This window comes from Austrofundulus limnaeus, unplaced genomic scaffold (genome assembly GCF_001266775.1).
Source record: "Austrofundulus limnaeus strain Quisiro unplaced genomic scaffold, Austrofundulus_limnaeus-1.0 Scaffold12, whole genome shotgun sequence".
In the NCBI taxonomy this organism is placed as follows: Eukaryota; Metazoa; Chordata; class Actinopteri; order Cyprinodontiformes; family Rivulidae; genus Austrofundulus; species Austrofundulus limnaeus.
In genome coordinates this window covers 2,175,272-2,198,724 of record NW_013952414.1, presented here as the reverse complement: position 1 = coordinate 2,198,724, position 23,453 = coordinate 2,175,272, and the positions used below count along the sequence as shown (strand labels likewise).

At 40.1% G+C, this 23,453-nt stretch overlaps 3 protein-coding genes across 3 annotated transcripts; 2 read left to right on the top strand and 1 right to left on the bottom strand.

Moving 5' to 3' along the window:
• Positions 1-564: 564 nt before the first annotated feature.
• rpl21 (ribosomal protein L21) lies at positions 565-3,196 on the bottom strand. The gene is made up of 6 exons (XM_014002244.1): positions 3,147-3,196; positions 2,598-2,676; positions 2,095-2,156; positions 1,325-1,437; positions 833-983; positions 565-688 (listed from the first exon to the last, which is right to left on the bottom strand). The coding sequence occupies exons 2-6, from the start codon at positions 2,662-2,664 to the stop codon at positions 599-601; spliced, it is 483 nt and encodes a 160-aa protein (XP_013857698.1). The 5' UTR covers positions 2,665-2,676; positions 3,147-3,196; the 3' UTR covers positions 565-598.
• A 761-nt stretch (positions 3,197-3,957) lies between these two features.
• Positions 3,958-12,614, top strand: usp12a (ubiquitin specific peptidase 12a). Its single transcript, XM_014002242.1, has 9 exons — positions 3,958-4,094; positions 5,003-5,083; positions 7,115-7,328; positions 7,423-7,658; positions 7,782-7,858; positions 9,286-9,369; positions 9,498-9,695; positions 10,297-10,375; positions 11,739-12,614. The coding sequence occupies exons 1-9, from the start codon at positions 4,047-4,049 to the stop codon at positions 11,838-11,840; spliced, it is 1,119 nt and encodes a 372-aa protein (XP_013857696.1). The 5' UTR covers positions 3,958-4,046; the 3' UTR covers positions 11,841-12,614.
• A 572-nt stretch (positions 12,615-13,186) lies between these two features.
• On the top strand, positions 13,187-20,332 carry gpr12 (G protein-coupled receptor 12). The gene is made up of 2 exons (XM_014002241.1): positions 13,187-13,735; positions 16,411-20,332. Exons 1-2 carry the CDS (start codon positions 13,517-13,519, stop codon positions 17,449-17,451), a joined length of 1,260 nt encoding a protein of 419 aa, XP_013857695.1. The 5' UTR covers positions 13,187-13,516; the 3' UTR covers positions 17,452-20,332.
• The last annotated feature ends 3,121 nt before the right edge of the window (positions 20,333-23,453 follow it).

Genomic DNA, 23,453 nt, shown 5'->3' with positions numbered 1-23,453 from the left:
TTTCCTGAAGTTCAGTTCTTTCTGGATTATTCTTTGAAAATAAACACTCTGTTCAGGGCAGCATTGTTTTAATGCCTCTTTGTTTCACATCAAGGAGATTTTGACTATAACTCCTGAGAGTTGCACTTTTGCTTCTAAATATTGGCAAAAACGTACAGCCTGAAACACTAGTTGTAGTCAATTACTAAATACTTAAAATGTCAAGTTGCACATAAATCATCTAGTAAATGAAAACTTAACACTTAAAGCACTGAACCTGTTTTACTGCAACATTTGTGTGTTTGACTTTTAATTACCTACTAACCCAGCGAAAAGTTTCCTTTTTCTTTCATTGTATAAAACAGCTGAACTGGAAGATCTGAATCCTATTACTTGAAAATACATTGCTTGCATTCCAGTGAACCCAGGTGCAATGACCATCAGGAGGTGTAAAAACTACCAGTGCCACATGCTCGTCRCTCAGTTCGCCTCAGGTAAATAAAGTGTTTGATTATAAGTAATCAGGATAATCTTTTAAGTGACACTTCTAACGTGGATCTTCAAACAGACACGTGTAACACAGAGCATGTGTACAAATATCTTTATTATGTTGAACACTTTAAGCCATGAACTCGTAAGGGATGGGCTCCAGCAGCTGTGGCTCGTTTTTCTTGGTGCTGACGAAGTGAGCCTCACGTGGAGGAGCAGGCTGAGGAGGGCGAGAATGACAGGAAATCAGAATTACCAGGAAAAAAATGTGGCTAATTCCACATACACCCCACTGTGAAGACGTCTTACTACATACTTAATAATTTAGATTTAATATCTCCAGTAGCCTTAAATCAACAGATACCTGGCGCTTCAGATCCACCCAGGTGCCCTTCTGCTTGGCCTCCTGCTTTCTGCGCTCGTTCTCTCTGACGCGCTGCAGGAAGCTGTCCCTGCTCTTTGAATGCTTTATGTGCTCGATGCGCACGTTGATCCTTTTGGCCAGAATCTTGCCTCTGCAAGCCAAAAAAAGAGAGAACATCAGGCCGAGTAGGTAAATAAAAACTGATCAACTAAGCAACTTCAAAGTGCCATACAGAAATCTAAAGTCCTGCRCTGTCTCCTCAACACACACCAAAGTCAAAACAGAAAGTTGGTCTGATGCGTTACAGGATGAAGTGCTTTCCCCCACATGAATGACCACCAAAGACAGAGAGGTTCCAGGTGGCAAAGTGAAGGTGGGGTTATTAGATATAAACGTCTAACTTAAAAAACAAAAATCCACCAGGAAATGCAAAAATACCTWAACAAAAATGATTTAATGTGTCACAGAATTAAACCCAACATTTGTACTTACTTGACCTGCTTGTTGACGATGATGCCGACAGCGTGTTGGGTCACATTATAGACACGGCCCGTCTTGCCGTGGTAGCATTTATGAGGCATACCTTTCTGAACCGTACCTGTGCCCTGGAAATAAACCACATACGGCCAAATCAGAACAACACAAAGATGTAATTATATTGATAAAAATCGAGTACCATTCCCAACTACTCTAACATTTCTTCATTTARCTACAATGAAACGTCACTTATTCCTCTTACATTTCATTGTCTGATCAGATACTCTTAGTAAATGCAGAATTCCATTCAGTTCATTTAGTTTYCTGCTTACAGAAAAACAAAAAACTMWCACGTCTGCTTACTTATAGCTSCAAAATATTTACAGAATGATTTAACGTAAATGTTGAAATGAACTGTAAATCTAAACAAAAWCAGTAAGGACATTTGTGTTTGGTTGATTAWTTTTTGTTGCAACAACGCTTCCTGGCAATAAATCCTACACTGTTGAAAGCTCTGTTACATTCCCTTTTAAACRGTGCCACATCTRTAAGGATTATGCATTTGTAGRATGAGCAGTAGAGYTAAATATGTGGGTTTGCYAAATCTCTACCAAACWGCTTATTTTGCTGCYAYTGACACTTATTTTGAGCCTCTGATAGCCCCAGGTGCTTCCGATCAGGTGCCCAGTATAATCAGCATTGTTACAAATAATAAATAAGAAACAATCTTCCAAACACAAACGTCCGTACTTTCTGCACTTTGTTTACATTTGTTTATTTCCCACCTTGATGTCTACGATGTCTCCTTTTCTGTAGATGCGCATGTAGGTGGACAGAGGGATTGGGCCTGTAAAAAAACAGAGTTAAGCTTTAATGAACAAATATTCTGAACTCTTATTATTTGACATTTATTTTAGTAGGTCAAATCAGTTTTAATTCACAAATACTGTACAACACAGAGAGATAAAACAAATACAGTATATGCTATCGAGTCCTGTTCACTTCCTGGGTAKGAAACACAGATCGAATTTACAAGAAAACACATTCCACTTTTCTAATCGGTAAACAAGTTACGCTAACAAAAAATTAATAAATAGATTAACCTGGATTTTGAATTTAAATTTTCCCGTGCAAGTTAGATGAATAATTACCTTCTCTCAGGTTTTCTGATTAAGGACAACACTTGATTTGATTGAAACATTCACAGTATAAACATCTACTGATGCAGGGTGCTGGTTTACATGTTATTGCCAAAGTGTGCACAGTTTGTGTTAAAATCAGGACTCACCATGTTTGCGGAAAGGCCTGCTGAACATGTACCTTGTCCCCCTCCTCTTGCCTCTGGTGTTCGTCATGATGCCTGATTACTGTGGAAAAAGAAATAAATAGGTTAAAAAGGGACATGTCAGCAAAAGCTTATTGTATCAAACTTCCCATGCTTACTGAGACCTTGTTGTCAATGTTTATTTAAATAGTACGATAGCCTTCAACTATTAACTGGATACATTCTCAACAACTACAACTTTTCTATGATCGGCCATAATTCTGTGTTACGGTCACAAAGATCCACGAAAAGTATTCATCTGTCATARAATCTGTGTGTCAAAGAGAAATACTGTTTGTATTAAACACTGTAGTGTGGCAGGGCCGCATGGAGAGCCACGCTGCTGCTTCTGCTGATCACATTTAACGAAAGAACACCCGAAAACCTTTTTTAAACCCAACAGTAACTTCACAAAGTGTAATAAAACACTTTCGATGTGTGTTTAAGTGTATTTAAGCGCAATAGAAGAAGTAAATTAAAAGGAAATATCCCGTTAAAAGGAGAACATCTTACCCCCGGTCTAAACAAGATGGCGGGTGCGGCGGAAAGAGAGATTAAAGGCCCCCAAGCTCCGCCTTGTCAAGCAATATTTAGGTAGTCTGCGATATTGCCAAACTAAAAGACTGAGCAACATAAAGTGTACAAGAATACAATTATTAAGACTACTTTAACGTAATTATGGTTTGTGTCTATCTAAAACATTGTTAAGGTATTATAGCAACATTCTCCTGCTGTGAAAGAAGCTTATTTTGATGTTCTCCATAAAATAAACTCCTGCAATGACTTTCTACGCCAAATAGATCAGACGGTAATATTTGTATCTTCTACTATTTGTATAAAGATACTAGAATAGTTTTTTAATTGTCATCCAATGAGCATTTTTAGGGATTTCCATAAAAGCCCTAAAGGTTATTTATTATTATTATTATTATTATTATTATTATTATTATTATTATTATTATTATTATTATTATTATTATTATTATTATTATTATTATCATTATTATTATTTCTTCTTTTTTATACATTTAATTATAGGTAATGTTTTGTTATTCATGTCTATTTTCAGTAACATGAAATGGTCAGATGATCAAATGAGAGTATTTCTGGAGCAAATCGAGTTTTAAAAATAGATTTTATGGGTTTATTTACAAATTGATATCCGTTTGTGCGACAAAAATCATATAAAATATTGTTGTTTATTTGCGTTACAAATTTTAATGTGACACTCGGAAAAAAAACTAATTTTAATGTGACACTCGGAGAGGGAAAAAAACGAAGAAGGAAGTAGCAAGCAGTGAACGCTCTTGAGTTTTTTTGTCCGCAGGACCGCAGTCTCGAGCCGCTTGCCCGTCCTCACGCAACCCAGTCCTGTCAGCGCGCGGCTGTGTTGTGGAAGATGGCGTTAGCCGAATGGAAATCCTAATGACAGTCTCCAAATTTGCCTCTTTTTGTACCATGGTGAGTGCGCGGCGGTCTCATGTCGATATTCTTTAGACTACGGGTTGATATTTAAATCACAACTACACCGATATTGGGCATTTAAACCGCGGAAATATGAAATGAAAGCAGTTTTTTTGTGCTAGGCAAGCAAGATTCGGTATGTAGCCAAGCGAGCAGCCACCCACCGCCTTCTCTCCTCCGCACTTGTTTATTTTTACTCCTCTAATGGCTATCCACGGCGYACACCTAAACGTATTTGTTTTCACCATTTAGCTTCACAGCCTAATTAGTTGATATTTATTTCAGCGTATGCGAGAACGATGACGGTGCACCTGCCGAAGCTGGGATTCAAAGCTAGCTTGCTAAGCTAAAATCAGTGTTTGGGCTTGTCAACAACTGTAACAGCTGGGGAATGGATGAGTTCGGTTGTCCTAAGTTTTGTGCGAGGCGACAAATGTCAGTCTTTTTTTTTAAATAAACTCAAATATATAGGGTAGTTATTGACGACATTAATATTTGCAGCACGTTTGTGCTGTTTGGTTGTGTCCACGAATCTCCAACCCCATCAGATCTACGCGTTCACCCAAACATCCACYTGGTTTTACTTTGGTCACCTCTTTGTTTACATTCATAAATATCATCCACACAAAAATATTATGAAGTGTAGACATCCCATACCTTTACGTTAGGGTAGAAATTATGCAATTTGAGCTTTTAGGTCAAATAAAACAGAGTGGCAAAACAAAAAGTTTACTTGTGGCATTTTGATTGCATTTGAACCTAAATGACCTTGAAATAACGAGCTGCAGGTATCTAATGTTTTTAATAGCATACTGGTTTAAGCATAGAGCTTTTAAAACAATAAATAAATTTTGTGTTATGTAAGGAGAAAAGTAAGTTATGTTACAGCTTTTTTTTTCTTTCAGGGCGCCAATGCCTCTGCTCTGGAGAAAGAGATTGGATCTGAGCAGTTTCCAGTCAATGAGCACTACTTTGGCCTGGTTAATGTAAGTGACTGTATTCCCTCATGTAGTGGTTATTTGCTGTTAGGGCTGCCACAAACGATTATTTTTATAATCGATTAATCACCGATTATTTTTTCGATTAGTTGACTAATCGGATCATACGTTAATTGAATATAAAACATACAGCTTATCATGTCAGAATGCAGCTGTTATTATATAACCATGGTTAGATTTTAGCTATATGCTAACTAAAAATAATTGCTGTGGAAGGTAAGTTCTGCTCTGCAGATATTACACAGGTTTCTCTTTTATTTTCTTAAAATGATCCCACACTTTTGAGCTCCGTTGCTGGGTAGCCATGATACCAGAGCCTGTCTGTATAATGTCTTGTGACGTCCACGGCCTACCCCAGTTACCACTACTGTGCATGTGTGTCAAGGACAGAAAGGCAGATGTGGCAGTGGAAGGTGTCAAAGCAGTTYGGAGAGAAAAACAAAGTAAAGAAAAAAAAGAAAACGATTAATCGATTATTAAATTAGTCATMGATTATTTTAATAATCGATTAGTCGTCGACTAATCGTGGCAGCCCTATTTGCTGTTTTTAATTAATACATTTTACTCTCGAATGCTTTCTATAAACTGCTAGTGCTGATGCATCTATTAGACTCAGTGTCATTRTGAGTCACATTGTTAAAACGATGAACTGCAAATAGCAACACTGAAGTGACTAACAACAGGCTGCAGCTAAAAGACCAGCCAAATTCAGTCATTTAAAACGTTTGTAACTCACAACTTGCTGATAAAAGTTTGTTACTGTCAAAGCAGAAAGCACGAAGGAGTTGACAACTTTTTGCTTCTGTYGTGCAGTAAAAAGCAGTGAGATTACGTTAAAGCCGGGAGGATTGGAAGATGAGGTCAGATGATTCACCTCAGAGCTGGGGCATGTGTTATGTGTCACACTCAGCATATTCAAACTATCTGTAGGTGATCTGGCCTAACCAGCCCCACCCATGTCATGTAAAACAACGGAACAACCAAAATCAGGAAAGGCTTAAATTAATAATCTAAGCTATAAAACTGTACTTTATTAAAGCATGAAAAATAATTTTCCACCACAAGTTACTCTGGTAACACACCATGTTAAGAACAGAACCAGCTTTGTGACACTGAAAATCCATAATTCAGCTTAAATGTACTTTGCGAGATTTGTTTCTGCTTCGTAGAGCAACTCCCTGGATCTGTTCTAACAGCACTCTGCAGATGTCAACAGTGCACTGACTGGTGTGTTTTAGGTGTTAAAAGTGTCGGGGATGTTATTAATGACACTGAACACTCAAATATAGGCAATTTCTTTATTATTTCTCTAATTTAACTTGTTTTGTTGAAGCTACRTAAAGTAATTTGGTAAGAAAGATTTACATTAAGCAAAGCATTCAAATGCCTTTTTTTTCCCAGTGATGTATAAAATAGTAGATCAATGCATAGTGGTTGTATTTTTGCACCGRTCAGCTGAGTATCTAGTTTATTCTGACTTGCTTTTCAACCACCTTATGTACTTGTATCAAACTGCAAATAAGATAAGAGATAAGATAAACTATTGATCCCACCGTGGGGAAATTTGCACATTACTGCAGCTCAATACAGGAGAGAGTGAGAAGAATAAAGAAAGATAAATAAAAGAAAACAAACCAAAAACCCCACAATATACACATGTGATRTWTAGTAATGTACATATACCAATGCACATATACACATATASATAATAATGGTTGGCATTATTTAATTAAATCTGAAGAGTTATCCATTATGTCAGAGTACACTGCACATGAAATGCTGCACACATCGACATGAATGGAACTGTACTGTCATGGGGTTTTAAAGCATTCAGTCTATCAGAAATGTATTGGAGTTTAAACGGATGACTAAAAYGATCCACTCAGTCTAATTAAAACTTCTCAGCTAGTTCACTTAGTTTGATAAGAGGCAGCTGATTGTTTTGGTTAAATTAAAAATTCTTCTTTTTTTTGTGAAACATGTGATTCCTTTATTTATTCATTCCATGCGATCTTTTAGTTTGGGAACACCTGCTACTGCAACTCRGTGCTCCAAGCTCTGTACTTCTGCCGGCCGTTCCGGGAGAAGATCCTGGCGTACCGCAGCCAGCCTCGGCGGAAAGAGAACCTGCTCACCTGCCTGGCTGACCTGTTCCACAGCATCGCCAACCAGAAGAGGAAAGTAGGCGTCATCCCGCCCAAAAAGTTCATCACGCGGCTACGCAAGGAGAACGGTCGGTGCTAACCGGAGCCTGAATGCCGGGACGAGTTGCAGTCCCCGCTAAACYCGTAGCATCTCCTGAGCGTGTGTTGTGCTTGCCCCCACAGAGCTGTTCGATAACTACATGCAGCAGGATGCTCACGAGTTCCTGAACTACCTGCTCAACACCATCGCCGACCTGCTTCAAGAGGAGAGGAAGCAGGAAAAGACTAACGGCCGCCTTGCCAATGGCACTTTGGACTCCCAGAACAATAACAGCAACGCGACACCTGCTCCCACCTGGGTCCACGAGATCTTCCAAGGCACTCTGACCAATGAGACTCGCTGCCTTACCTGTGAAACGGTGAGAACAATTTAGTCATCAGGTTGAAACGTCTGGAGGAGTTTAGGGTCGCGAGTGCAGGGGATGTAGATGAAAATGTTGTCGCAAATGATTTGAAAGTTGCTGTTTTTCAACATTTTTYAGATAAGCAGCAAAGATGAGGACTTTCTGGACCTTTCTGTGGATGTGGAACAGAATACCTCCATCACTCACTGCCTCAGGTAAAGTGACTCGAAGCAAAGCTGCATCAGGTTTCGCGGCTGAAGCTGTTTGTAATCAAAAGTGACATTTTGAAGGCTGATTTACCACTGCTGCTAAGACCAAAAACCAATTTTGATTTTATAGAACTGTATGACATTTCGTACCCTGTTCAGTGCAATAGTTTGGACATTATTAGTGCAGCTAAAGCAGTTTCTTATGTAACGTTTTGTGGGGTAACAACAACAACTCTTCCAAACAAAGAGCTGAGCTTTTTTTTTTTTTTGTGCACGCTGCAAAAGTTGTGGCAGCTGGTCCTGCTTGCTCGTGCGTTTATATCCCTCCAGCGGAGCACGAGGCAGAGTTCCCTCCAAGTCGAGAAGAAATAAATCAATAAATTATTTTATAAAATCAGCTTTTAAAAGGAGATCAAGCCAGAGTGAACCCTGCATTGCTTTAATGTCTTGAAGATTTTTGTTTTTCGATACATTTTACCAAAGAACAGATTTTGTTTTCMTTCACCGCACAACTGCAACAAAGAAAAAAATCTGCATGCAATTTGCAGGAATGTCACCATTTATCCCCAGCTCTTCAGTACAGATTCAGTGTGATTCCACATGAGAAATTATTAAATTAAAATTCGACTGGTCACTCAGGGTTGCAGCCACTTAGATTTGTGTTCAGAGCGATCTTATAATTTTAAAGTGCCTGTGACATGTACAGTATATTCTTCAAATACAAAAAGTCAAAGAAAACATATTTATATTTAAGAAAGGTGGAACAGTACACACTGTTTAACCCATTTTGACTCRTAACTGGCAGATTTTCTTTTGAACTTGGCTCAGCCAAAGTGAAACAGGAAGTGACATCAAAGGGGAACTCTAACAAAGAAAACTCTCTGGTCTTTGTTTATTGRAACAATATTATTTGAACTCTGACTCTTCTTCATCTCTCTGATATTGACTCAAAATAATCTTGAGAAACAGATTCTTCTCTACAGTCTGTGATATCAGCTGTTGTARCAACGCTCTGTTCACATGCAGACRTTCCCCTTTGACATCACTTCCTGTTACTTCACAGGCAAATATCTCAACAAGTGTTCATCTCAGCGACATGAAATTTCTTTTGCAATAGTTTATCGATGTCCTGTTTCTAAAAAAGCATTCATAYGTATTACAAAAAATTGACGTCACAGGCACTTTAAACCTCTAATTAAATTAGTGGTAATGGAAAAAACCTCTCCTTGTTAAAACCAGACAAGTTTGACTGTTTGTCCTTTTTCTGTTTTTGATGTTTCCTCGCAGCAGACATGTTGGGCCAAAACTCTTTAAAGGAAGCAGATTGGTTTAAACTCTCACTCTCTGATTTGCATGTAGTACGAGATGATGTATTTCCAGGAAACGTGGCGGAGAGTTTAGATTGAAGGGCTTTGCTTTGTGTTTCCTCTCAGAGGTTTCAGTAACACGGAGACCCTGTGCAGCGAGTACAAATACTACTGTGAGGAATGTAGAAGCAAGCAGGAGGCACACAAGAGGTCAGTACAACCCTGCGCTGGCCAGGATTAATAATTAGTTTTTATTCCAGGAGTTGTCACATGCTTGTCAAACATTTCACCTGGTAAAATAAAAAACAAACGGTGTGTTTCTTTATTTCTAAACGTAGGATGCGTGTAAAGAAGCTGCCGATGATCCTGGCTCTGCACCTGAAGCGCTTTAAGTACATGGAGCAGCTGCAGCGATACACCAAGCTGTCGTATCGCGTCGTCTTCCCCCTGGAGCTCCGTCTCTTCAACACCTCCGGGGACGCCACCAACCCCGAGAGGTTATACGACCTGGTCGCTGTGGTGGTGCACTGTGGGAGGTGAATACTGTGAACACGGTGCACGACACCAAGCGGACAAAAGAGCGTTCTAACGTCCAGCTTTTTGTTTCAAACCACTTTGGATGAGATCAGATGTGGAGGTTAATCTAAAAGGGAAACCTCTGAGCTGGAGTGGGAGTTAGTTTGTGTTGTTTATTCAGGGTGTTTCCCTGCTTTTCAGCCGGCTCTCCACGAAGCTGAAGGAAACAATGAAGCAGGAAAAATTAAATGAAAGGTCAGGCTTGTCTAGCACAGCAGACGTGAGCAGGCAGCGTTACGCACTAAATTACGTCTTTTCTCTTTGAACCAAACTCCTGTTGAGACAATGTTTGTTGAGTTAAATGCCAAAGTGATGCAAAGTAAAATTAGCTGCCATTTTGTGAGCCTCCAGGTGATTTTTTTTGCAAAAATAACGCAAATAAATCAACATAATATGTATTGTTACACTATTGCTGTTTAGATTTTAACRTTTAGATTTGCAGGTTTTCAACCATTTTAATAATATTTTTCTGAAAATATTTTAGTTGTGTATTAAAGTGGAGCATAAACCTGGTATTGTTGGTGTGAACAGACTGTAACACGGTGTCTCGTGTCGTTTCAGTGGTCCGAACAGGGGGCACTACATTGCCATTGTAAAAAGTCATGACTTCTGGCTGCTCTTTGATGATGATATTGTGGAGGTGAGTGAGTTTATTATGAGTGCTTATTCACTTTTCACACTTTTGCCTAATTTTGTTGTTTTTTTGTTTCACCAATTTTTTTTTAGTAAATAACTACTTCTGCATACTTTTTAGAGTTTCGTATATCAAAACGTTCATYTCATTTGAGGAGATGGGAGCTATGACTTTTTATATTTTTCAGGTTTATTTACAATTATATTATCCATAAAAGGACATTGAGATCTTATCTATAGCTTTTCTTTTTCTTTGCTTCAGCATGCTGGCTCTTTTTTTCCTTTTTGCTAATTTTAGCTAGAGGTTTGCACTTATAGCTTGCATTTTGTTCCCCTTCGCTTTTAGCTAGGCTTCTGCTTTCAACTTCTTTGTTAGACTTTTGCTACTTTTAATTAAACTTAGCACAAAAAGTAAGTAAATTAGTGTTTGATAGATTATTTCTTTGTTACAACTATGCTTCTTGTTAATAAATCTTATGGTTTGCAACATCTGGAGGTAGCAGAAGCTCGAAACAAACAACAGCAAAATAAGCTGTTTGGTAGAGAAGATTTGACCAATTTTTCATGTGCACAAACCCACAAACTCAGCTCTAAGCTCATCCCACAAATGCATGTTCCTTACAAATGTGGCACCATTTAAAAGGGAAAAGAACAGGCTTTCTAATAATACAAGATTTGTTGCCAAGAAGCATTGTTACAACAAAGAAATAATCTACCAAACATAAATTTCACAACTTTTTCTGCTAAGTATAGTTTTCAGCTTTTTTAGCTTTTAGCTTGTGTTTTGACTTTAAAATATTACAGCTCTGTTTCAGCCTCTTCAGCAAAGTCATTCWGCTGTCAGTGTTGTCTCTGTATTTTCAGCAAACATTCATTTTTTGATCTATATTTTTCTCTAACAGTAACCAGGGCTTTTTAAAGGGGCAATATTATATGTTTCTCAGGCATATATTTAAATACTATACCATAATAAAGTATCTATGTCACCTTTAGTTGTTATTAAAATGCTGTTTTTATGTTTAAATAGAAAATAAACTTATCTTCTCATCACTTCCTCTTCTAAATGCCTTGAAATTGGCCTCTGTCTCTTTAAGAACCATTCCGCTTCAGGAAGTTCGGCTTAAAGACACGTCCCAGGGGCGTTTCTGGTCTCCACCTGTCGTTTTGCTCCTCAGCATAGCTTCCTAAAAACGCTGCAGGATTTCTCAAACATGCATGAATGAGTCAAAGCAAGGCTTTGGGCATGTTGTTTATGAGAGTATAGCATTATAACATGATATAAAACTCAAAAAAGTTGATTTTTACATGATATTGCCCCTTTAAGCCTTCAGATTTAGTTTTCTAACTTCACTCTGTTTCTTCCTCGACAGAAAATCGATGCCCAGGCTATCGAGGAATTCTACGGCCTCACTTCTGAAATCTCCAAGAACTCCGAGTCGGGCTACATCCTGTTCTACCAGTCCAGAGACTGAGCACGGACTCAAGCGCCTCAACGCATAAACCTGGAGAGATGTTCTCCTCTCTCCTTATTTGGAGAGCAGCAGACTAAAAAAAAAAAGAAAAAAAAAACACCACAGCCGCTCGCACGGTGTCATACCTGCCCCCACAGCTGGAATTCATACTGCGCTTTTCACGCGCTGCAGCTCAGCCGTGGACGTGACCCCGATGGCCCCCATCTCCTTCCTGTTCCTGTCCCTTCATCCATCTCCTTCCTGTCCCCTCATCCACCGCTGCTGCTGCTGCGAGGACAGATCATGAATGAAACTGATTGTTGAAAAAAAAAAAACAGACTGAGGGTTGTACAGACGCTGATTGCTTGTATGAGTGGTGTTCTAGTTTTTGCCTTTGGGTGTGGGGTGAGTGGGTATTTAATTCATATTATGTAATAATGGCTCGAAGTTTTCACCTCCTACGACGTGACTCTAAACTGTGACAGAGTTTTTGGTCCTGGATGTAACGGAGGAGAGGGCAGGAGCTGGGTGCCCCGCTTACGGAGCACCTTCTCCTGGGCTGTTGTATTTCTACAGTGTACAGAATGGTATTTGTATAAATATTACGAGATAATATTATCATTGGAAAACGTTAGACCTTGAGAAGATGTATTAACACTATGGTGCACTTTTGATACTGTTTTGTAGGTGTTGGCAAGCTTAATGTGAGGGGTTGCTTGAAAAAAAAGGCCTGTTGTGAAACGATCATTTTCTGTTTTAAAGAAAAAAAAGTAATAAAAAATAATGACGGTAAAACTCAGGGATGTTGTGCTCTCTTTTTGTCCCACAGGTGATGACTCATCAGGGGGCTCCACGTCGCCACCTAGTGGTGGTTTGGAGTATTTCTGTTTTTGTAAGAGGAGCTGCTGTTATTCTGTTTAGACGCCAATAAACAGCTGTTTGTTTTGGTAATGTGGTTAAATATGCAGCAGCTTACCTGGAGGACAGTAGATGTGACACAGGATGAAGAGTTGAGGCTCAGTGGTGACACATCAGGGATGCTGTTAATAGCACAGACAGGACCAGAATAGCCTCTGATCCAACATCTTCATGTCCGAAACTGAATAAAAACTTAACTATATGATGGATTTTAATGAAACGTATCAAAAAATAATCATTGGATGAAGAGATGTCAAGTAAAGTACAAATACTTCATTACTTAAATAAATGTGGTTATTTATACTTTACTGGAGTAATTATTTTTCAGCCTATTGTTTTACTCAAGACAAAACCAGTAGAAACTTTTCTATTTTTACTTGAGTAAAAAGTTAGAGTTAATACTTCAAAATTTACAGAAGTGGGCCTATTTTTAAACCCTATTTATACTTGAGTAATAAATGAGATATTTATTAAGGAGTATTTAACTGACACAGCTAATCAACACATAAACACCTAAAACTGTTAATTTTTCAGATGTTGAGCTGAAACTTGGTGTGGTAGTAGCTGAGAGTCATCCCCAGAAAACAGTAAATTATTTTAAAAACATTCAAGCACATGAGCTCAAGTTTGGCACAAAAGGCGGCGGGCGAATGAGGAGAGCTTAAAACATGGAACACGTTTTCCAGCAGTCAGACCTTAAATGGCATCGATTTTTTTCCAATTATGGTAAATAAATAAATACAAATAAATAAATAAAATAGAGATTTAAAAATTAGGTCATGCACAAATTTACGCGTAGCTGCGTCCGTGACGGAGCAGACATGAACGGTGTTCAACCAGTTTCTGGCAGTCTGGTTCTTGTGGGACTCCTCCTCCTCCTCCTCCTCCTCCTCCTCCTCCTCCTCCTTTTATCTCTTTCGGAGCTCCGTCCATCATCCCAGTCATGGGAATCCAAGGCTCTTCCATCTAGACGGGAAGCCTCACCTCACCGAGACAAGGTAGGGCTGGGAGTTTTATTATTGTTATTAATGGAGCATCTTTTTTTTATTATTATTTTGCATGCATGCACGGAAAACTGCAGCCAGCATCCTTTTGCTGACGAGAGGCAGCCGGTTTTACGCAAGGTGCACAGAGGGAGACCGGCTCTGTGGGAGCAGATAGATGCAGTCTGACGGGGAGCTGTTTCCATGACGGGTGCGGCGCCTTATTCTGGGACTTCTGACCACAAACGTTGCAGGTTTCATCGATATCTGTGGTCTGAAAGCTTCTCCGCAGAGCCTTGTTTATCTCTTGCTCTCTTTCAGCCAATTAATTTACAAACCAACCCATTTTCTAGTCCTCCTTACAACTTCCATGATCCAATTCTGAGTGTGCATTACCAGGATTAATTATCAGAGGTTGCTTTGTTTCTAAATATTTCAAGGAAGGTTAGTTTTTCTACAGTTTTGAGGTTTTGTTTCCAACAGGGTTGCATTTTGATGAGCGGGAGCCGGCTTAACGTGTGCTCAGAGGCCCACGGCACATCCAGTACCACCTGCACAATCCCACATCTGTCTTAAATATTCCCAAACCAGCTTTCAGTTCAATGACGAGCTCGGTGATGCACAAGAATAAAGCAACACATTTTTTTTCCTTCCTGTGAAAGAAAGTCTGAGTGCAAACTAAAAAAAAAGGTCWACTCATGGTACATTCTGTCCCTTTTAATCAGCGGTGTCCCGTTCCAATCCTCAAAGGTCACTTCTCTGCATATCCTTAGATGCTCCAAAACACCTGAAGGAGGTTAGATCTYTAGAAAGACCTGRAGTTCTTCAGAGGGGCATGAATCGMTCATTTGAATCAGGTGTTAAATTAGAGAAACAGCATTGATTGGACAGGATTGCTCGTAATGGTTCTGCCCTCTGTCTTCAGATCTCAGGAGCAAAGGGTTGGGGCCTTGATAGTCCTTGGATTGGTGACCACCTTGGAATATGAGGTGTTTAGGTATGGTTAGGGCTGTTGCCAAGGTTCACAACTGGGCTGGGGCCTTTACCTGTTCTCCCTTTGCATTGTGTGGGTACTCTCTATGTAAAATTGACTAAATTATATCTAACATTTTGTGTCACTTTTTTATATGTTTCTTGTAGCTGAGGTTAGAATAATAATAAAAAAAACCCTCCAAGATACTTAAACTCAGTCACAGCATCAATTTGTTTACCCTTGATAAATGTTTAAATTTGGGGTGTCCAATTTAGTCTTAGAGAAAAACATACTTTTTGYTTTGTTTACATTTAAAGTCAGACAGGATTGGTTTAACCAGTCAACCAATCCCTCTAAAGCTTTGGTTAATTTCTCAGCTGCAAGTTGAGTCGTTTTAGCACGCGTGTACAGAACAGTATCATCTGCATATAACTGGACTTCTACATCATGACAAAACTTTGGAAGGTCATTGATGTAAAGACTAAAAAGCAGGGGTCCAAGCACCGATCCTTGTGGTACACCCATTGTGCAWTTTAGGAAACTGGAATGTACATCTTTGATTTTAACAGATGTACATTCCAGTTTCCTATAATGCACACATGGAGGGATGGATACTTTTCAAGGGCACATGTCCTGCAAAATCCACTTTTTTAGTCATTAAATACATTTTGTTGTACTTGGAGTCTGTAGGGGTGCAGAAAAGTTGAATTTAGTTTCTCTGTGCTGCGTAAATATCTTTATATTCTGTTTGGGTCTTATGTTTCAACCCACTTTTTTCTGTTTTCTGTGATGTATTCTGAAATATTACGTCACAGAATTGGCAAAGTGACCCCAACATGTAGGGCTGGATGGAAAAATCTCATGTTGTTGACATTTTTTGATCAATTTGTAAATAAAGTGTTTCTGTGCAGCTACAGTATATGGTCATAAACCCCTCTATCAAGCTGGAATAAACYGGTCTTGAAACTGGAGGGGGGCGGGGTGTGAAGCGCCTCATTTGGATTTAAAGATACAGCCTCAAAACGAGTTGACCYGAGACACACCTCAGAAAAGGGGTGAAAGAGGGGTTTGTGGAGTTACAATAAGGAGGAATTCAGACCAAAGCATTGCAGTTCCACTTTATATAGACTCCAACTGAAGGATTTAAATGTGAGAAAGAAGGATTTAAAAGCATCATATATCTCCTTTAAAGGGCCTGTGACATCTATTTTTTTTTAATAAACATGAATGCATTTTTGGAAAGATAACATTGATAACATGTGGCAAAACAAATTTCACGTCGCTGAGATGAACGGTTGTTGAGATGTTTGCATGTGAAGAAACAGGAAGTGATGTCAAAGGTGAATGTCAGCGTGTAAACAGAGCATTGTAACAAAAGCTAACAACACAGACCGTAGAGAAGGACCTGATGTTAGTTTAGATTAATTTTAGTTGCTATCAAAGAGAGACGAAGAAGAGTTAAAGTTWAAATAATTTTGTTTTAATAAACAGAAACCAGCGAGTTTATTTTATTAATGAGTTCTCCTTTGATGTCACTTCCTGTTTCACTTTGGCTGAGCCAAATTCAAAAGAAAATAGGCCAGTTATGTGGCAAAATGTGTAAAATCATGGATATTATGTCAACTTTCCTAAGTATAAAGATGCTTTCTTTGACTTTTTGTATTTGAAGGATAGGCATGTCACAGGCACTTTAACACCTGTGTGTCTTTTGTTTCAGACGGGGGGCACAATGAGTGAAGAGCCAGTGGTTTCTCCAGGCTGGTTGAGCCCTGACCCCACAGCGTGGGGCACCGGAGGCGGGGGACTGGTGGACAACAGCACCAGCACGGAGACGTTTCCGACAGAGGACACCCTCCCGCCCAGCCAGCTGCCTCTGCTGGTCAACCCCTGGGACGTTGTGCTGTGCTCCTCTGGAACTCTGATCGCCTGCGAGAACGCCCTGGTGGTTCTGGTGATCTGGCAGAACCCGGCMCTCAGAGCGCCCATGTTCCTGCTGATTGGCAGCCTGGCTCTGGCAGACCTGCTGGCCGGCCTGGGCCTCGTCCTTCACTTCACCTGTGCCTATTTCCTCCAGTCGGACTCGGCTCAGCTGCTGACTGTGGGCTTGGTGGTGGCCTCCTTCTCGGCCTCTGTCTTCAGCCTGCTGGCCATCACCATTGACCGGTACCTGTCGCTGTACTACGCCCTCACCTACAACTCGGAGCGGACGGCRGCCTTCACCTACACCATGCTGGTGCTGCTGTGGGGTCTGTCCCTGTGCCTGGGCCTGCTGCCGGTCACGGGGGTCAACTGCCTGGCAGAGGAGGCCACGTGCAGCGTGGTGCGACCGCTGACCAAGAACAACGTAGCCGTGCTGTCCGTCTCCTTCCTGCTCCTTTTTGGACTCATGCTGCAACTTTACGTCCAGATCTGCAAGATCGTGATGCGCCACGCCCACCAGATCGCCCTCCAGCACCACTTCCTGGCTGCCACGCCCCACTACGTCACGACGCGCAAGGGCGTATCGACCCTGGCCATCATCCTGGGCACCTTYGCCGCCTGCTGGATGCCCTTCACCGTCTACTCCCTCGTCGCGGACTACACCTACCCGCCGCTCTACACGTACGCCACGCTGGTGCCCGCCACCTACAACTCCGTCATCAACCCCGTCATCTACGCCTTCAGGAACCAGGAGATCCAGAAGGCGCTGTGGATGGTGTGCTGCGGCTGCGTGCCGCCCTGCGTGGTCCAGCGGGCGCGGACTCCGAGCGACGTCTGACCGAGCGGACCCGGGTGTGGGGAAAGAAGAGGCAGCCTGGGGTCAGCTCTGCTCCTCGCTGGACCCGTCCAGTGTCGAAGAGCAGGGGGGAGTCTGCGGGGGGCAGTGGAGACGCCACCGGCAGCAGCAGTTTGGGTTTTTACCCACATGATGGTTGGATGGTGTTATTTCCTTTTTGTTGGAGCAAGGTGTCTCCCTGTCTTCTCCCAGTAAGTGGGCAGCATCCCACCCACTTTCTCCTCACTTCTGCAGAGAGCTCCGAGTGCGTCACAYGTCGCAGGCAGCAGCCGCGTATAACCATCTGTAGCTCCGGTTGTTCTCGTCCTGATAAAAGCGGAGAAATCGTTACTTTTTGCATGTCAGSATTGAGCTGTGCAGGGGGAGGCCGAGTGTGAAGGTTGTTTTTYTTTTCAGAGTGAAGCCCGTCTGGAGCAGCGTCCCAGCGCTCTGCCGCCGCCGCCGCGCTCTGAACGTGTGTCGAAAGCTGAACAGCCGCGGRGAGCTAAAAATAGAGCCGATGCTCTCTGATCCGCTCCACAGATGCCAGGGAGGAAATCTAGCTCCCTTTCTCCTCGCCTCGCCCATCTGCCCCCACAACATTCTTTCCTCCCGATTTTGCTTTAGACTGTGGTTGTTTAAAGTTCCAAACGACCCCCACCATTAACACCCCCTGCATTTTGTTAACATGGAAGCACCAAACCRCACAGAGGCCTATCTGATGATGTAATCTTACATTAGATCCTACTTTATTTGCTCTTTGCAAATWGTTTTTGWTTACTTTTGGATAAAATCCTGAAAGGTGATTGAAGATCCAGTTAACTCCTGGGATGAAATTAAAGGAGCAGGTAGTGTTCTATAAAGAGGTTTTAAACAATCAACATCTTACCTGTTGTAGATGGCTTTCAGAATTGATTTCTAACACTGATGAGCTAACTGCTAGTCTGAGGGGGGCAAAAAGTGGATTGCCGTTGACTTAAAAGAACTCTAATGTCAAAAAATATTTGGCCATTTACACAAATGTTTATTTATTTATTTRTAAACCTTTACACCATCAGCAACACATTACATGATTACAGTAGWAACATGATACAATTATCTGCTGCTGCTGTTTGCACTTGCAGAAAACCAAATTCTGGATTTTTATTATTATTTYCCATACCTGGAAAATAATAAAATAAAATCAATACTTTACAAGATTGAACAACCTTAATTTTGTGTAAAAATTACAGCACTCTAGATGTTTCTGAAATTGTATTAGCATGAACTGTTATGGAATTTTTTGTCACTCGTATCATTTTAAAATGAAAGTAATCCACTCTAGTTATTGGTACAGACAATAAATTAAACTCTGTTTCTCCTAATTGGGTCATTAAAAGTTATCTACAACAGGTAAGATATTTACTGTTRCMTCTTAAAAACATCTGAGCTGTCCCTTTSAAACAGTGTGTGAATTTTCWGAAAAAATATTCCAATTATTTTAAATTTAGATRAAAGTATGGGCTTTCRTTTGCATCTAATTAGCATTAATGCTAATTTTCCTCCTGAGATCATAGTGGTAGTTCACAGAGGCTGCTGTAGGCGATGTGCCATGGTTTCCTGGTGTCATCATGACCCCAATAATTTTGTTTATAGAAAGTAACTCCCATGTGCTGCATTAATAAGAGCTACAGTTATCACTCTGAGAAGCTCCACGCTTCTTCTTTTAGAAATGTATTTTTTTTTAGTATGATATGTGCTGTGTCATATCACTTCCAAGCTGCTCTGAGTCACRGTCTCCAATGTTTTTGGTCTCCACAAACAGATTATTTCTCTCTCCGAGTGTCATGTCAGCAATAMCTAGCCTACAAAACGGTGGTTATTTATCAGATGCGAAGCAATACTCCGACAGCAATAACATCCACGTCTCGCCTCGTTTTCTCCCAGCAGAGTAAAGCACCGTGACATCTGTTCGGGCTGGAGGCGTGTTAAGAGAGAACAACGCTGAAGTGGTGCTTTAGCGATGGGAGGCGAGATCAAACGATTCCTTCACAACTGCCTCATCTCACCACAAAAACCTGATGAGTTTTCCTTTGTTCCGTYGTCTCGAGCGTCCAAGCCGTCCCGTGTGCTGTGATCTCAAACCAAGAGCGTGTGGTTTTGGGACTGTTTTCATGTGTTCATTGTGAGCTGCATGGCCTGTGAGTGTGTGTTATGTGCAAACTATAATCTGTCTCCTTGTGWTGGATTGTTGCGTCCTGTTTTGACACCCTCTGACCTTAGACGCCAACGTTGTCAGTCTTCCTGTCGATTCTGAGAGAMGTGGCCTCGGTACGTGTTTGTGGAGCTTCTTGGATTGGGGTGGGACCAGCGACTCAAGCCAAAGTAAAAAAAAAAAAAAGACTGCGAACGAACTGCAATCTTAGTCCTGCCGTCTATTTACTCTCTTCTGTGTCACCGATAATAAACTTTAAGTGGATGAGGCAGGCGTCCGTTAAGTGACCTCTGAATGATCCTACGAGCTAAAAAAAACGGCTACTTCCAAATACAAAGATGATGCTTCTTTGTTTGTTTTTCCTTCTCTCCCTGCTGCCTCCTGTCTCACCAACTCGTCTGTGGAGCTCTCGTGTTTTCATCTTCGTGGCCTCGGATCAGGTGCAGAATATTTTCTAAGATCGTAAGCATTCCTAAGCATGACGACGTAGCCTGTGAACCTGTGCACCRTGTCAGACTAGTATTTTTATGAGCACCAAAACGTCAGTCTGTTATTCTTTTACTTTTGAAGGAAAGTCTATTTTGTTATAGTAAGTGAATAGCTCTATCCCCCCAACACACTTTAAAGTGCCTGTGACATCAAATGTTTGTAATACATRTGAATGCATTTTTGAAAAGATGTCATTGAAAAAAATATTGCAAAAGAAATTTGATGTCGCTGAGATGAACAGTTGTTGAGATATTTGCCTGTAAAGTAACAGGAAGTGATGTCAAAGGGGAATGTCTGCATGTGAACAGAGCTTTGCTACAACAACCAACAACCCAGAATGTAGAGAAGAATCTGATGTTTCTTAAGATTATTTTGAGTCTTTATCAGAGAGATGAAGAAGAGTCAGAGTTCAAATAATATTGTTTCAATAAACAAAGACCAGATAGCTTTCTTTGTTAGAGTTTCCCTTTGATGTCACTTCCTGTTTCACTTTGGCTGAGCCAAGTTTAAAACAAAAATATGCCAGTTATGTGACAAAATGTGTAAAACCGTGTGTATTGTTCCAACTTTCTTAAATATAAAGATGTTTTCTTGGACTTTTTGTATTAGAAGAATATATATGTCACAGGCACTTTAAGTCTAACCTGACTTCTTTCACATCCCGATGTTGTGTGAGATAACTGCGCTGTAAAGCCTTTTTCTGAATGTAGTATTTATCAAAACTCTCCTCTAGAGTTTTGTTTCTCTTCTGTAAATTAGGCATGCCGTGAAGAGGAGGGACTTTTCTACCAGTGTTGCATGGTGCTACCAAAGCCAGTCAGTCTGCAGGATCAGTTGGGTCGCACCATTTTTTTTTTTAATTTTGTGTTTTAAAAGATGCTTTCCAACCTTTGCTGTTGACGTCGACACYGTTTGTTTGCTTCCCTCGCGTCGGACGCAGTAGTTTGTAAAAGGCTGGAAGAGACCCGTCTGAGCAAACGTTTGAGGACAAGTTCAACACCGGTGAATGTGAATCTCTAAAGTATTGTGAAAATRTTTCATTGCTGAGCAGTAGAACAAGGGCTTTATTTGAGAACGGACTGTGAAGATGGATGTATTACTCATCTTTACACACATCTATTCAATAGATTCACAGTGTATTAGTACACAACGATGTGTGCAACTTATTTATTTTTTTCTTTTTTGGGAAAAATGATACTAGTGATGGGACTGTTCTGATGGTTACTAATTTAGAGCTAAATATCAAAACACTCAAGGGCCTGTGAATGTGTGTGTGTGTGAGTGTSTGAAGATGAGGTGAAGTCACACATCTTGTTTTCAATGTAAAATGCACTTTATTTATTGGGGGAGGGATGGAAATGGCACAACAGTTAATTATCTGCAAAATAAAACATATAAATGATAATCAACATGCACTAACTTAACTGAGATATTGTAAAAAAAACAAAGATACACAAAAAAAAACAACATTTGTGTGAACGTGGCGTCTATTTTTCCAAAGTGTTATAGTTGTACTTTTTATTGCTTTGGTTAGTTCACTCAACTGAGAGATCTTGTTAATTTTTGTATTAAAGACAAACGTGCTGTGCATAAAACTCCTGCCTTGACTTATTATATATATATATATATATTTTTTTTTTTTTACCCCATCTGTTTTGTGGCTCACTGCCCTGCTTTTCATGCACTCTTCTGTTTCCTTGGTAACTCCTCTCATCGCTGTTACTATGGAAACTGAAGACTCGGAGGCAGGTATGTGTCGCCCGTGCGACGAGAGTGTGACACTGAAGAGACGTGGCAGCGTGGCCGTTATCCTTCATTCATGATTTTATTCATGTGTTGTGGGTCAGAGGTTACAGAGCGACTGCTCAGTCGTTACATCGTATTTCCACAGGTTTCTGTTTGATAGGCGGCTCTAATCGGCCACTCTTCCAGTTATATTCCTCTACACATTAATCATCTATAGCATACACAAGTATTTTAATATAAACAATAAAAAAAGATTAGCTCAAGAGGAAGGTTTCTAGTAATTCTAACACTCTCAAGCCTCGACTATACAGGAAATAAGCACCTTTACTATAGTGTTATAACAGGTAGAGAAACATCCACAGGGGAGTATTCACAATTCTTTGATGTATCAGCATCGACTTCAGTGTTAAATGGTTAATATGGGATAAATCTTGTGCCAGCAGGAACTGAATTTGAATTGCTCAGATTGAATCTGAGTGTGCATAATTTGAAACTGAATGCATTGGTTTGAAAATAAATTTCACTTGTTTGAAACTGAATTCAAAGTTTTGTATCTGAATTAATTTGCTTTGAAACTGTATTTTGGTTTACTAAAAATTTAGTTTGACTACTTTCACTTTCAGTTCCGTAATTCAGATGTTTGTCTCACACATCCTGGTCCTTGAGAAAGCCAGCCAGAGTAATCAATCACAGATTGACAGATTTACGCTTCCCTTCTGTAATGTAACAGAGTTGATGCAATCCACCGTAAAAGTGACAAAAACAGACAAAGTTATTTTATTGCAGTGATTAATTTTACCTATATGTAGAAAATGTTATGTTTACATCACATCATGGATCACACATTGATCAGATGCTTCTGCTGACTGATCCATGATGTAAATGTAACATTTTCTACATATAGGTAAAATTAATTACTGCAATAAAATAACTTTGTCTGTTTTTGTCACTTTTACAGTGGATTGCATCAACTCTGTTACACAGCAGATGGGAAACTTCACCAAAGTGAAACGTAAATCTGTGGATCTGTGTTTGATTACTCTGGCTGGCTTTCTCAAGAACCAGGATGTGACACAAAAATCTGAATTTTGAAACGGAAAGTGAAAGTAGTCAAACTGAATTTTTTTTGACCAAAATACAGTTTCAAAGCAAATTAATTCAGATACAAACCTTTAAATTCAGTTTCAATTTAGTGAAATTTATTTTCAAACCAATGTATTAAATTTCCARTTATGCACATTCAGATTCAATCTGAGCAATTCAAATTCAATTCCTGCTGGCACAAGTTTTATCCCATATTTATAGTGGTCAGCATTAATGTTTAATTTAAGTCTATACAGTATTTTTTGCATATATATCCTAAAACGTCCAGTTTTGAACTATTCGCTTTATATCAGGCTACAGCATGTGATTGTGTGCAGGTGCAGCTCGTGTGTTTTTCAGCAACAAAGTTGGTGATTGCCTGTAAGCATGTCACAGTGAGCATTCTTCCAGGTGAGATTAACTGATAGCAATTCTGTGTGTGTGTGTGTGTGTGTGTGTGTGTGTGTGTGTGTGTGTGTGTGTGTGTGTGTGT

Bases quoted from the DNA above. Each gene is read 5' to 3' on its own strand.
- rpl21 (XM_014002244.1), bottom strand. From the start codon at position 2,664: ATGACGAACACCAGAGGCAAGAGGAGGGGGACAAGGTACATGTTCAGC. The intron at 984-1,324 runs GTAAGTACAAAT...TTTGGCTTGCAG, and splicing joins ATCGTCAACAAGCAGGTCAA to AGGCAAGATTCTGGCCAAAA. The intron at 689-832 runs GTATCTGTTGAT...CGCCCTCCTCAG, and splicing joins GGGTGGATCTGAAGCGCCAG to CCTGCTCCTCCACGTGAGGC.